This window comes from Ictidomys tridecemlineatus, chromosome 5 (genome assembly GCF_052094955.1).
Source record: "Ictidomys tridecemlineatus isolate mIctTri1 chromosome 5, mIctTri1.hap1, whole genome shotgun sequence".
NCBI lineage: Eukaryota > Metazoa > Chordata > Mammalia > Rodentia > Sciuridae > Ictidomys > Ictidomys tridecemlineatus.
In genome coordinates this window covers 64,006,656-64,022,219 of record NC_135481.1, presented here as the reverse complement: position 1 = coordinate 64,022,219, position 15,564 = coordinate 64,006,656, and the positions used below count along the sequence as shown (strand labels likewise).

Genomic DNA, 15,564 nt, shown 5'->3' with positions numbered 1-15,564 from the left:
CAGATCATAAAACTGGGCAATGACTAGCACTACAATGGGGATCAGTAGCCAAGCTGGAAACGGGACCTACATTTCCCCATCCCCGAGTCAGTCATACAGCACCTTCCTAAGGTTAGTACTGGATTAGTAATGTGAACCCTGGTAATATCCTTCTGATTCCCTTTTTCATTGCTAACTCCTCAAGTGTGAGGCAAAACTGGAGCAACACGTAAGGTCACAGCTGGTTCTCCCAGGGATCACGCCTGCAGTTCCTGGTGATGGTGGAGTGGAGTGTTGTAAATGAAAAGGAAAGCACCCCCCTATCCAGCAAGACCAATTCACTGAACAAGTACATGAGAACCTACCTGCCTGGACCTTGATTTCTAGTGGGCAAAAGGGACAAAGTAAAGACATGTATCATAAAGCACATTAGAAGATGATTGATTTGCCAGGCACTGTGGTGCATACCTGTAATCCCAGCAACTCAGGAGACTCAGGAGGGAGGACCACAAGTTCAAAGTCAGCCTCAGCAACTTTGCAAGGCCCTAAGCAACTTAGTAAGACCCTTTCTCAAAATAAAAAAGGCTGTGTGTGTGTGTGGTTCAGTGGTTCAGTGGTTAAGCACCCCTGGGTTCAATCCTTGGTACTAGGATTGAAAAAAAAGGTGAGGAACATGGGATGGTGTAGGTTACAGTATTTACTAAGAGGTCATAGTAGGCTAAGAGAAGGGGACACTGCATCAAGAAGGTGAGGAGGCTGGGGAAAAGCATTCCAGACACAGGGACAACATAGACAAAAGCTGCTTATTTCTAATTTATTACTATAAAAACTACACCATAGGATGCAGTTCTAGCTTTTAGGATTAAAAACAACACAAACCTAAGGATGGCTGGCTATTTTGGCTATGCAAACCCTTCCTTGCCGCCGCCCCTCTCCCCAACACACTTTCATCTCAGGACAACAGTGTGAAAGGGGCATAATGCTGACTTCCTAAGAATTTCAAACTCACTGCAGAGGAGGGACAGAGCACTTCACCTGGTGATTCCTGTAGAGATGACAGGAGTCGTAAATAGCATGTCTTCTTTGCTGGTTTTCCTCATGAGGAGAGGTTTTTGAGAAACATGGAACACTCTGGGCACAATCTCTGTAACTAGCACAGCACACACATTTTGAGATGTGTGTGTGTGTATATATAATATATATATATATATAATATATATACACACACATATACCAGCACAAAATGCACCAGTAATAACTAATGAAATCTAATGACACACAAATAATACATTTCAATGATACACTTCATGTGTTCTTGCTTCTCTTTTCTGGGAGTAGAGAGCTATCTTCATAAATCACATTTGCTAACAATGGCAGAAGGCAAAACACTGCATCAGTGAAGCTGTGCCTTTTGGAGCAGGTGGTATACTGCATCCCTACCCACCTCCCACCTTGCCTAGAGGATGTGCATACAGTAGATAGATCTTTCCACTGTCCTTCATAGCTTTTCATTACTTTTTTGATGTTCAAATCAAGCCTGGCTGTCAAACAGAAACGCTGTTGTCAGGTAAGTAATGAGCCATTCACATAAGGTATGCACTAATAAAAATTTAATATCATAAACAAACCAGAAAACAGCATTTTTTTTAAAAACCATTCACAATTAAAATGGAAAGAGACAAAATTATAAGGCAGCCATCCATGGAATGATTTCATGTGTACAAAGGATCCAGAAAAAGGGATATTTAAAATCTCTGTTTAGGCCACCGAACCAGGGGAACTGCAGTGTTATCCCATGAGACTTCCAGCTTGCAGAAGATGCTACCAGACAAAAATCAAAGCCAATCTCCCTGTGTTAAGCAACTGTGTTAGGCTAAGCATATCTAGAGAATTCCTAAGTGGTTGGCTAGTCTTTTCCCACAAGTCACAAGTCTTTTTCAGAGCTCCTGAGGTGATTCTGAGATATCTCAGGTACAAAGAGGTTACATCATTGGTTTTAATTTCATAGCATCTCCAAGAGCACTCTTAGGGAGATGTGGACCATTCTGTACTGAACAAATTTTCTGATGCAAGGAAGGGTCCCTTGTAGAGCAACTACCAAGGGCTCTCATCTTACTTTGCAGCAGTTTGAGATGGATGTGATTATTATTCTCAGTCTCCCAAAGAGCTCAGGGACCAAGAGGCAGGAGCGTTCTGCCACAGTGGGGGCTTGTGCTATTAGCATACAGTTCCCATGTTCAGTACCTAGCTACCAAGTGTCAGGGGATTAATAAACAATGCTGGTGTGTCCTCCTAGTTCTATTGAAAAAGAGGAAAACCAGGCAGTGACACTTAGAAATAGGCTGGTTAAAAAAAAAAAAAAAAACAAAAAAAAAACCACAATTACACTTTATCCTTTCTACAAGAAATGACACCTCAAAACAGCCATTCCCTTTCTTTTCTCTAATGATTCAAAATACTAGAACAGGCTAACTTGGCTGTTTTGAATTGGGGGGGAAAAAAGTGAAGGGTGAGGAGAGAATACACAGCCTCTGTAGGTAGTACTGCTTCCAACTTCCTATGTTCCAGTGCAGAACCTCTGCCTTAAAAAAAAAAAAATAATAATCTGACAACAGAATTCACAGAAAAACCGATTCAAACCTGGCACATCACTGCTTTGGTGATATTGGAATTGAGCAAGTAACTGGAGGCCAAGTGAGGGGAATTAGTGTTTTTCAACCTAATTTGCCACTTAAGAGAGCACTTGGAATCTGAAGAAAGTCTATCCCTACTAAGGAAAGGGACTCAAATTGCATTAAGATTGACTTTGGTTACGAGGAAGGATGGACTATGCTTTTCATCATCAATTACATCTCTTTGGTTGCCAATAATTCCATTTGTAATCATGGCAGCAGCTTAAGTATCGCCAATGTTTTCAAATGTGTTAAAGCATTAAGGCATCCACATCTAAGGAGGCAGTTTTAAACAGGAGGAAAAGGGGACTGAAATATGGTGAAAAGTGAGCACTGAGATGGCCTCTCCTAGGACCCTGCCTACCAAAGGAGCGAGCTCTTCCTCCAGTGAAGGAAGCCTCTGCAATGCTTCTTGGTTCTCTGCTGCCTGAAGATGCATTTGAGCCCTATAAATTCATATGGCTATTTTTGCCTGCTGCCCAGGAGAGAAATGAGTAGTTCCTGAGGCAGCAGCTTTAGGATCTGGGAAAGCTCACGGCTTCTGAGAGCTTGTTAATGTGGAGATCCAGAGGGGAAGGCAAATCTGGAAGTTCAATGGTTCAACCCTTGCCATAGTTCAAGGCCCTATCGAGCAAGATAATCTAGCCAAACTTTCAAGCATGATGGCAAGGCACTGCTGAAAGGCTTTGGCCAGCAGAACAAATTTCGGACCACTGCACACAATATGATAGGAATCATTTCCATCCAAATCAGACACAGGAATCTACTATTTATTTGATCTCTAATTTTCTAGAGAAAATCACAGCAGCCATACTTTGGAAGGACCAGATGAGACCCTGGGCCTTTCCCAAGCCAGCTGCTATCATATCTCTTCGGGAGAGTCCTCCAGCCCTTCCCTAGTCTACCCGCTCCCAGATTTTAACACTGTATGTAATGGCTGCCAGCCACTACACAAAACCCTATCCTACACAGGCTACTTTCTTCACTGAAGCCAGCAGAGGGCTTACAAGTTTAATTCCATGGCTGCTGACTCAGTGACAAATCTAGGAAAGAAATAAAAAAGAAAGAAAGAAAGAAAGAGAAAAAAGATCACAGGCATGCTGGCTTATGTGTCATATAAAACATTTTTACAAAATGATTAAATACCCTGCCCTGAAGAAACTAGTCTTGGTTCCGTCTTAATGTAATATTTTGAAATGGTACAGAAAATCAAAATAAATTAATAATACAGTATTATACACTCATTTGACAAAGCGGTTTATGCAGATTTTGGCAAATATGGAAAATAACCTTAGTTTGTTAAACACTTTGCGTCATTTCAGTTGTTTAAATTATCAGAATATTAGTGATTGTGTCAATTCACATAAGGAAGTGCTATTTTGAGGTTTAACAAAGCTGCATTTGACACAAAGGTAACATCTTTGAAGGGAATTAAAAATAGAGACAATATTATCTTCATCATCACAGTTCAAGAAGTGGTTGTCCTGATGAGAACTCATTTCACACAAGTATTAACATCGCCACCAGCAGTAAGCAGCAAACTGTGGGGAGGAGGGTCTGGAGGAAAAAGTTAGGAGAAAAGCACGGGAAAGATGAAGACACAAGAGACATGATTTCAATAAGCTTTAAACCAACAGGCAGACACTTCCCACTCATGAGTCAGCTAGACTTTCTTCAAGCTACAGGTGCTTATGTGAGCAGACAGACCGCTCTCCACGCTGGATAAAGGCTTAGCCAGAGGGACTGCTGACCTGCTAAAAGAAATACTTAAAGAAAGAAAGAAAGGACAATACAGATTTTGGTAGTCTTATTTTTCAAAAGTTCATTACAAAGATGTCAACAATTATTCAAATTCACTTAAAATGTAGCATCTCTTAATTTCCAAAAATCCTTTATGATCAGACTGTTCTTGAAGGACAGGCTATGCCTGAACTTACTAGAACTTCACCTCTCTATAGGAATGTGCTGGAGACAGATATTCTGCAAAAGAAACTTCAAAATGCTACAAAATACCAGTCACCCTTAAAAAGCTAGTCTCACCTCTGCAGCTCCACTGGATGGAATGGTAGGCTGTATTTAGAGGCACGTGCAAAGGAGGTGTTTAAGTCGCTCTAGAAGTACCCTCTCAAAGAATATCTCTTTCTAGGATAAGGTCAGCTTTCAATGTGTTTTGCCCTTACCTTCCTTACTCCAATCTCAAATTAACTACAATCACCTTTAGCATCTAAGACAGTGGGTGCTATGAGCTCCTATCAAGGCATGTGGCATAGATGCTAAAGCACCATTCGTACACGGTGAAAACCATGTGAAAAATCAAGGTGGCAGAGCCTCTAACTAAGAGATTAAGCTTAATTACAGAACACTGTGTTCTCATAATTACTATTTCATTATGAGTATGAAGTTCTCCACTTTTCCTTAAAACTAAATTTCATCTTCCCTGAGAATAGGGTTAAGAGAAACATCAAAACTCAATATGCCAAGGGCCCTTTAAAACACAACACAAGTCTATACCTAACCACAATGTGTTGTTCCTACTTTAAAAGCTTTTCCATTACCCCAGGATGGAATCTCACCTCCCTCCGGACTCTAGGAACACAGGTGGAGATGGGCAAGGCGAGACAAGAGACTGAGGAAGTGAGTAGCTGTCATGTTCCCGCTGATCTCACTGGATGGCAAATGGCCGCTGACTGAGGCTGGAACCTGAACATTTAATGCTGGTGTCCTACTGACAGGATGAGTGGGATGATGCAACCCAGAACCAAGGCTGCCACCTCCAGGCGGCTGAGGCCTCTCCCTCCAGTGGCATCAGGCTTGTGGCTATGCCCCATTCCGCCCACCTCAGGAAGGACGTGTACTGTGGCAACATAAAGAAATGTCCCAGCAGAGAAAAGCATGGCCACTCCGGTGGCATTGACCTCTGAAAGGGCTTCTTTACTGCTCTGTGAATTAAAACAGAGAGGCAAAATTAAGTAAAATTCAGAGTCAGGAAAACGTCCCAATTAAAAAACATTCAAAATTCATGTCTGGTGCTCCTAGGACACTGGGAACATCTTGAGAGCAAAGTAACTCTATTTCATTTATAAGGAGCTTCCAAATAGGGTTTAGTAATAGTAAGATCAATGGTGTAAATAATAATAATTTTTTTAATAATATTTATTTTTTAGTTTTCGGTGGACACAAGATCTTTATTTTATTTTTATGTCGTGCTGAGGATCGAACCCAGCGCTCCACGCATGCAGGCAAGTGCACTACTGCTTGAGCCACATCCCCAGCCCAGTAAATAATTATTTTAAAAAATTTATTATAAATTCACATTTTATTTTTTTAAAATATTTGTTTTTTTAGTTTCAGATGGACACAATATCTTTATTTTATATTTATGTGGTGCTGAGGATCAAACCCAGTGCCTCATGCATGCAAGGCTAGTGTTCTACCACTGAGCCACAACCTCAGCCCGACAATTTATAATTATAAATATTTACAAGATACAAAGTAATGTTAGGATTTATGAGTACAATGTGGAAAACTTAAATCAAGCTGATTATCATATCCATTACCTCAAATACTTTAAAAAATTTTTTTAAATATTTTTTTTTTAGTTGTAGACAGACACAATGCCTGTATTTTATTTATTTTTATGTGGTGCTGAGACTTGAAGCCAGTGCCTCACATATGCTAGGCAAGCGCTCTACCACTGAGCCACAATCTCAGCCCTCAAAAATACTTTTTTTGCAGTGAGAATACTTGAAATTTACTAGTGATTATGGAAGTATACTATTATTAGCTAAATTCACTATGAATGCTTTTCAAAACAAACATCAAATGCTGATTACAGGTTTTGCCTGCATTATTCTTGAGACAGAACCAACAAGAAGTTAATGTAGATATTAAGTTTCAGACATTTGTTCATTTTATTAATATTTTTATTATTATTATTATTTGTTCATTCTACTAATATTTAACAAGTATTCTCTGTGTTTCAGGCTCTGGGCCAGGTGCTTGAGATAAAGTGGCCATTAAGATGCAGGAGACACCTTCATCCAGCTTAGAATGGTCTCATTTACCTAACTTCATATAACTGATTTCAACCTTTTCTATGAAAAAGGACCTATAGGTTAAAAATGATTAATTAAAATTGTAAGAAAAGAACCTGCCACAGATTCAGCATTTAACTCCATCCCTTCAGAATTATCAGTACCTTCTTATAAAAAGTTCAGAGCTTATATTGATCGATGAAGTGATAGTCATATTTTAGAAGGAACCATGTAGCTAGACACATCACATGCCTATAATCCCATCAGTTCAGAAGGCTGAGGCATGAATATCACAAGTTCAAGGCCAGTTTGGGCACTTAGTTAGACCTTCCCTCAAAATAAAAAAGAAAAAGAACTGGGGATGTAGCTTAATAGTAGAGTGTCCCTGGTCCAATTCCCAATTACCAACCAATAATAATAACAATAATAATTATAACAAATAAAATATAATTAAAGGAACTATGTATTGTTCATTGGCTAAAAAAATAAGGTTCTTCAGGTGAATGGAAAGAAGTTTAATAATGACTCATTTGTTAGCAACTGAGATCAATAAACCCTTAATGAACAGAAACTTAACCATTTTTTAACCATCTCATTTTTCATGTTCTTTTTAATACAGGTTTTAATATATTAAATACAGAATCAATGACCTTCAGAGAGGGCATGGAGAAAAGTAGTTCCCTGAACAAGTCCTGGCCCAGTTTAGTTCTGAGACTTTCACCTGTAGCCTGCCGGTTGACATTTGGGTGAAGCAGGGAGGGTTGTTGCTAAGAACTGTAGCCCAACTAGAAAGAATTATGAGGCACAGAAAGGTACAGCTTGGAAATGGAAGGGTGTCCAGACTCTGAGCTGACAAATGACATAGGTCACTGCAGGTCTGAATGAGAAAGGACTAGCTATTTACTATTGAGTGATCTGAGAGTGGGAGTAGAAGAATCTGAGTGTTTGCTGATTATAGCCAACTTGCTCACCCTCTGCTCTTTTAAGGGCTGCCACATAGCTTGTCACACAATGATATGACAGAAATTATTTCCATCCAAATCAGACACAGCAATCTACTATTTGTTTGATCTCTGATTTTCCAAGAGAATCACAGCAGCCACACTTTGGAAGGACCAGATGGGACCCTGGACCTCTCCAAAGCCAGCTGCTATCATATCTCTTCGGGAGAGTCCTCCAGCCCTTCCCTACTCTACCCGCTCCCAAATTTTAACACTGTTTGCAATGGCTGCCAGCCACTATACAAAACCCTATCCTACATAGGCTACTTTCTTCACTGAAGCCAGCAGAAGGCTCACAAGTTTAATTCCATGGCTGCTAACCCAGTGACAAATCTAGGAAAGAAGTGAAAAAGAAATTAAAAAAAAAAAAAGAAAGAAAGAAAAAGAAATAGAGATCACAGGCATGCTGGCTTATGTGTCATATAAAACATTTTTACAAAATGATTAAATCCCCTGCCCTGAAGAAACTAGTCTTGGTTCCATCTTAATGTAATGTGCCAACCTCAACATTCATTGAGGTACTTCAACATTCATTGTGGATGGTTGTGACTTACTGTACTTCTAAAAATAAAATAGGTATGGCTGGTTAAGTTATATTATTTATTGTTTTACCTTTATTTTTATTTGTTTTTATTTTTATGTGGTGCTGAGGATCGAACCCAGTGTCTTGCACATGCCCGGCAAGCACTCTATCGCTGAGCCACAACCTCAGCCCCAAGTTATATTATTTTGGTGAAGCAGGGAGGGTTGATGCTAAGAACTGTAGCCCAAGTAGACAGAATTATGAGGCACAGAAAGGTGCAGCTTGGAAATGGAAGGGTATCTAGACTCTGAGCTGACAAATGACATAGGTCACTGCAGGTCTGAATGAGAAAGGACTAGATATTTACTATTGAGTGATCTGAGAGCAGGAGTAGAAGAATCTGAGTGTTTGTTGACTATAGCCATCTTGCTATGGCCATAGTCTTGAAGTTCTTTCATATATCTGTGTAAATATTCTTAGAACTTACAAAAGATGTCTTCAAAGTGAACCAATAAGGAAATGTTGAACTTAAAAAGAGGACTGACTTGGAATTAAGACACTTTACCTTATATAGGTTTTTATTCCTAATTTTTATCTTTAGTTAAAGAAGGTAATTATTTGAAAATTTTGACATAAGAGACCATAAGTTTCTAGTAGATCATAAGGGAACCAGACACTTGTCTAGAAAAATCTAGGAATGGTCAAACTTACCTTGCTTAGGCCTAAGTATGTCACCATGGACATAACTGGTGCTGCCAGTGCAAAGACCAGCAAGTGCTTTCTGATTCGATTCCGTTCCAGACCAGCATGCATTAAGAAGGAAACCAGTCCAAAAGCTGCTGGTGCCTAGAAATGAAAAATTATCCCTTATCATCATTCTGGAAATGTGGATTGCTTCTCCATCAAAGAGTACATGCCAGCTGGGCACAGTGGCACATGCCTATAACCCCAGCTACTCAGAAGGCTGAGGCAGGAGGATTGCAAGTTCAAGACCAACTTTAGCAATTAGTGAGGCTCTAAGCAATTTAGTGATATCTTGTTTCAACATAAAAAATAAAAAAGCTGTGAAACACACACACACACACACACAAAAACAAAACAAAACAAAACAAAACAAAATAAAACAAAACCCACAGAGGAGTGAGGTGGTGGTTCAAGCCTGTAATCCCAGTCTCTCAGGACTCTGAGGCAGGAGGATTGCAATTTCAAGACCAGTCTCAGCAACTTAATCAGACCCTTAGCAGTTTAGAGAAGATCCCTGTCTCAAAAAATAAAAAGGGCTGGGGATGCAGCTCAGGGGTAAAGCTCAGTATATACGGTTCAATCCTTGGTGTATTAAAAAAAAAAAAGTACATTGCCATCGTCTAGGAAGTCTCTTACCAAAAGCTTGGGCAGAGTACCTGAGCTTTGCCTTTTAGGAATTAACATTCTAAGCTAAGAAAAGATTCTACAAAAAACAAAAACAAAAACAAAACAACAACAACAACAAAAAAAAACCGAACAGAATTCTATGAAATATGGGCTAGGGTTGTGGTTCAGTGGTAGAGTGCTTGACTAGTATATGTGAGGCACTGGGTTGGATTCTCAGTACCACATATAACAAATGAATAAAAATAAAGGTCTGGGGCTGGGCCTGTGGCTCAGTGGTAGCACAGTTGCCTGTCATGTATGAGGCACTGGGTTTGATTATCAGCACTACATATAAATAAATGAAATAAAGGTCTATTAGCAACTAAAAAAAATTAAAGGTTTATCAACAACTAAAAATATATATTAAAAAATTTAAAAATTCTATTAAATATAGAGATCTATAGAGAATTTAATAGTTTATGTATATGGTCACAAAAACATAAAACCCTATAAGACTTTTTAAAAAATGGTCAAAAAAATAGGTTTAAATAGATTTATTCAATTCTCCAAAATGAAACTAGCTCAAAAAATATTTTAGTTAGGAAACTAAAAAAGAATTTTGAAGTTAGGAAACTAACTAAAAAACATTTCCCCACTTCAACAAAACATTAAAGACCAAGAGAAATTTTAACTATGCATATATTCAAAATCAAATCTTGGCTTACCTTATGTAGCATTATTGCCACAAACACAATTAACTGGACACTAGTCTGTGAAGTAGAAGCTGCTGCTCCCAAAGCAACACCATCAGCTAAATTTGGAAACAATGAAACATAAAATGCTATAAAAAACATCAATAACAGCTAGAGGCTGAGTATGTGGGCTTTAGTCATGGATTTGACTCTAGGAAGATTACCTAACCTTTCTTTAACCTTCTCATCTTTAAAAATGGGTTCAATAAAGCATGTATTTCTTGGGATTTTCACAAAATTAAATGAGTGAATATATGTACAAAGCTTAACTTTGGGTCCAGAGTATTCAAATATCTGTTAACTGCAATAACAAAAATGCAAGAAGAATTTCAAAGGATGCATCTCTTCATCTTATAGATAAAGACCTTCAAACTTGACCTAGATGATTTAAACATGGGTATATTGGCTAGTGGATGAATTTTGTTGGAAAAGTATGTCATACCAGAAACGCTTAGATATTTTCACATTTCTGTATTTGTTGTTGACAGAATCCTACCACTAGGGCTAGGTTTGGGTTATGGTTCTGAAGTGTGCCCAGTAGCAATGCTGTGACTTCTGCATGCCACCTACCACCTCTGCCTACACTGGCACTTTGGATATACGCTGGGCAGCAGGGTTACTCAGCACAATAGTGTCAAGGCTCTTTTCCAGAAAAGATCCTAAGGCAGAGGTCAGCAAACTTCAAAAAGGGCCAGAGAATAAATGTCTTAGGCTTTGCCAGTCATCTGGTTTCTTGTAACTACTCAACCCTGTTAGCGCTGTGCAAAAATTGCCACAGAAAATACATAAACATGAAGGCACAGCTGTGTTCTAATACAACTTTATTAATTTGAATTATATAATTTTCATATTCTATGAAGTATTCTTTCCTTTTTAACCATTAAAAAACATTTGAGAAATCATTCTTAGCTTGCAAAACCAACACAGGATAGACCAGGGCTCATACTTGTGCTGGAGGACTTCATTAAGCAACCCCATCCCTGAAGGCCAGCCCAAGAGCACTGAGTACAGATGGGCCCAGTAAACACTAAGGCTTCCCCTGAAACAGGAAGGAGAGAGGTCCCACTGCAGTCCAACCCTACCTGCAGCATGGACGACCAGACCAAGTGTGGTGGTGATTTTGGAACTGCTAGGCCTTCCTGTTTCTGGATCTGTAGTAAAAATGAGAAGGACAACATTAAATAATGAGAGACAGAAACTACCCAAACACTAGTCTGGGGGTGGATGAATTTTTTTGAAAGCTTTTGAAGTCATAAGTTATAGTCCTTACAACTGTCTTCTTTCTTCCTGTTTCAAACACCTGGAGGTTTCCCCCAACTGCCCAAACTTCTTCACACTCCTTTAAACCTCCACCACTCCATGGAAAGCGCTCTGTGACCTCTGATGGCTTCTTTGCACAACCATCTAACTGTCATTGTTTACCACTTCATCTTCCCGGGCCTTCTACAACTTTATCTTCACTATTACATCGTCACATTTGCTCTATTTTATCATCACTACCCTAACCTAAATTTTCAAACCTACATATGCAATAGGCTCCCACTGGTTTTCCCTTCCTTTCATTTTCCCCTCATCAAATTTATCTCAAACATTTATTTCAGAATCATCTTTTGAAAATATTGTGTCCATTAATTATTTAAGAACATGCTGGGTTTTAACTTTTATAGCAAAGGTGAAATTGTTTATTTTTTATAGTGTTTTATTTATTGAAATTGTTTGTTTTATAGAGAGCTTTTTAAAATAACTATAGGGGCCAGGGGTAGAGCCTAGTGGTAGAACAGATGCCTGAGTTTGGTCTGCAGCACCACAGAACCAGAATGTCTCTCCTCCACTTCTTCACTTCATAGGTTTCTAGTCCTTTTAGGCTTTTCTCAATCACTCTATCCTCAGCCAAAACTCTAAACTCCTGCAGAAGAGTTTCCACCCATGTCTCCGCCACATCCCACATGTCAATAGTTGGGTAAAAATTGAAAAAAAAAATCTTATACCACCCATATTTCCCATGGGCTTCAGTAGGGGTTTCTGTTGTTATTTCTGTAGTATTGGGAATTGAAAGAAGAGCCTCCTACATGCTAGGCATTCTCACTTAAAAAAGAAAAAAAATTGAGGTAGGGTCTCACCAAGTTGCTAAGGCTGTCCTTGATTTTGTGATTCTCTTACCCTAGCCTCCTGAGTCATTGGGATAACAGGCATGCACCACCTCACCTGGCAAAACTATCTTGACTTTTAGAACCAACTTTGTTATTTCCCCAACTTGTTCTTTGGATCATGAATTCATATACAAAGTATCAGAAAGAACAAAAAAAAATTGTGAAGAAAACAAGAATATTTCCCTTCGGAAAGATCAGCTAAATGTGAAAATATTAAACTGTTCTCTACCTATCCTTAGGTTGGGTGACTTCACTGCAGTGGCTCAGGAAGGGTCAGACTCCCTCATTCCAAATCAACCCCATCACAGAACACCTGTTGCCAAGTAGCAAGCCAGAGGTTTAGACTGGATGCCCCATAAAAGACGACTCTGAAAGCATTCCAACCTCTGAACTCTGTGAAAGAAAATATTATTTTTGCTGTGCTGGGGGCTGGAATCAGGGCTTTTCACATGTTAGTGAGTACTCTACCACTGAGCTATATCCCTAGTCCCCCAATTTCTCTTGAGACAAGGTCTTACTATATTGCTTAGGCTGGTCTCAAACTCCTGCATTCAAGTGGTCCTCCTGCCTCTGCCTCCCAAGTGGCTGGAACTACAAGTGTGTGTCACCATGTCCAGGTTAAAAAAAAAAAAAAAATCTTAATTTGAATGTGACAAAATGAGTGTTTTGGGGCTGCTACATATCCATATTCTGCAAAACAGCTCAAGGACAAAAAAGGCAAATTATTGACATCTCCATGCTAAAGGGTGCACCGCACAGCACAGTCATACCCAGATGTAACTGCTTCCCATGGCATGCTTCCTCCCTGTCTCCTGGGTTAAGCACAAGGATGCCAAGGCTCTCTCACAGTTATTAGCACTCTCACCCTTTCTTTAATAATTTAAAACAAAGACACTGATCTGGCTTAATTCTTCCTTTTGCATCTAGGTAAGACTATTCTTTCCCTATTCAAGTTTTCTATGTTCTACTTTGGTTTCAAAAACTACAAACGCATTGAAATTAAAATATGAAATGTTACTAATTAAAAATAATGTGGGGTCCCAAAACCACAGTATGAGATAGTCAACAGAGTGGCTTATATAACACCCCACCTCATCTTTCCCAGCAGCATGCTTAGGGAGTCACTGCAAGGCTGCTCCAGACTTACATGGTCATTATGGTCTAACAGTCACAAGTGAAAAAGCCACCTAAACCCACACCAAGATGGGCTGTCCACTCCAAAGAAGCCCAGATGTCTTTTGCAATCGAGTTTCTGTGCAAGGCAGACTCAGCCCCTGGGAGGATGGTGTGCTGGGGAAATGAGTCCCCTGAGAAGCTAGGAGACTAATATATTGAAAACTGTGCTTTGTCTGGATATCTTCAAGAATCTGCTCCAGTTCCTCATCTTCAAATTGCCCCTCCAGGCTTGGGATAAGAGCCTTGGACTCCTTAGCAGTCTCTGGACAAAAGTTGGCCAAACAAACCAACTCAAACTTATACAGCTTTTTCTGGAGCAGCAAGCTACAGACACTGGCATTGGTCTTTCTGTTTTTGAAATTACTGAGACAGGAAGTGTAATGTAAAGTTTTCATGAAGACTCCTCAGAGTACCTACTCACCCTCTGCACTCTCGTTTTTTTTTTTTTTTTTTTTAATTTATTTGTAGTTGTAGATGGACAGAATGCCTTTATTTTATTTGTTTATTTTTATGTGGTGCTGAGGATCGAATCCAGTGCCTCAAGTATGCTTAGGCAAGCACTCTGCCATTGAGCTACAGCCGCAGCCTTCATTCTGTTGCTTTTGATGCTCCAGAAGCAAATGAATTTAGACGAGTCTTGGCTGTTCTGAACTCTTTGGGACAGATCAGCTCTGAGGTGTCTTCTTCTATGTGGCCCGCCCAATCACTGCAACTGTCACCATCACTGTGCCACATACTCTAAGAATCTACTGTTTTTCAAAAGCTGTCTGAAGTGCTCTATTAGGTAGGCTCTTAAGCCATTTACCAACCAATGCCACCATATTTCTCACTCCAGACCAGTTAAACCAATGTCTTTAACACCCTCTAACAAAATGTTCTCATTCATTCTCCTTCCCCAAATCTCCTTACCCCCACCCTTTTTTTTGGCACAAGGGACTGAACCCAGAGGTGCTTCATCACTGAACTACATCCCCGGCTCTTTTTTATATTTTATTTAGATACAGGGCCTCACTGGGTTGCTGAGGCCCTTGCTAAGTTGCTGAGGCTGGCTTTGAACTTGTGATCCTCCTCCAGCCTCAGTCTCCTGAGCTGCTGGGATTACAGGCATGCACCACCGCACCCAGCCTCACCCTTAATTCTGGACATGTACTCTTGTCAACCCAAAACATAGACACATTCCAAGTCTAATTCTAAGACCACCTCCTTCAAGAAAGGACAAAAGATTAGTTACAACTCAAAGCAACTTTCCTCTGGCTCCAACCTAAGGGTCTACGCAGCCCAGATCCACATGTGACTTCAGAGGTTCTTCTGTATCCCCACTCAGACACCCAAGACCACTTTCACTTAAATATGTCTTTCCATCCCCAGATTGACTGTAACTAATAAAGAACATATTTTCTACTTCTTTCTCTTTTTAACATGTCTCACAGAATGTGGCACAGCACTGGGTACACAAAAGTTGCAAGTATTTATCTGTATCACAGAGACCACATTTGCCTTACACTCTTAGGCTTATCAATTTTAAATTGAAACTGTCAAGAAATAAAAGAAAAACACCACAGTGGCCATTGTGGGCAAATACGTAATGTAGTCAGAGTAGACATCATCCAACAGTGGGTACTTTTCGTTTGCTATTTGAAATAAAGCACATGAATAAAACCATTTTAAACTAAATCAACTTTTTAAGACAATATTTTATTTTTAATTTATTATTATTATTTTGGGGATTGAATCCAATAATGCCTTACCACTGAGCCATGTCTCTAGCCATTTTTTTTTTTTTTTTTGAGACAGGGTCCCACTAAGTTGCCAAGGCTGGCCTCAAACTTGCAATCCTCCTGCCTTAGTCATCTGTCACTGGGATTATAGGCATGAGCCACTGCACCCAGCTAATATTTTATTTTTAAATATGCCTATGGCAAAAACA

The 15,564-nt window shown here is 39.5% G+C and overlaps 1 protein-coding gene across 2 annotated transcripts in view; it reads right to left on the bottom strand.

The window, feature by feature from the left end:
* Positions 1-1,574: 1,574 nt before the first annotated feature.
* Slc39a9 (solute carrier family 39 member 9) overlaps positions 1,575-15,564 on the bottom strand; it is a 53,469-nt gene continuing 39,479 nt past the window's right edge. Inside the window, exons 4-7 of one of the 2 annotated variants that reach the window (XM_078050122.1) lie at positions 11,394-11,462; positions 10,285-10,370; positions 8,926-9,055; positions 1,575-5,585 (exon numbers count right to left, since the gene is read on the bottom strand). In XM_078050122.1, the coding sequence (XP_077906248.1) occupies positions 5,374-5,585; positions 8,926-9,055; positions 10,285-10,370; positions 11,394-11,462 (497 nt within the window). In that variant the 3' untranslated portion in view covers positions 1,575-5,373. Of the gene's footprint in view, positions 5,591-8,920; positions 9,056-10,284; positions 10,371-11,393; positions 11,463-15,564 lie in introns of both variants that reach the window. The other variant, XM_005322832.5, reaches the window with a different exon arrangement.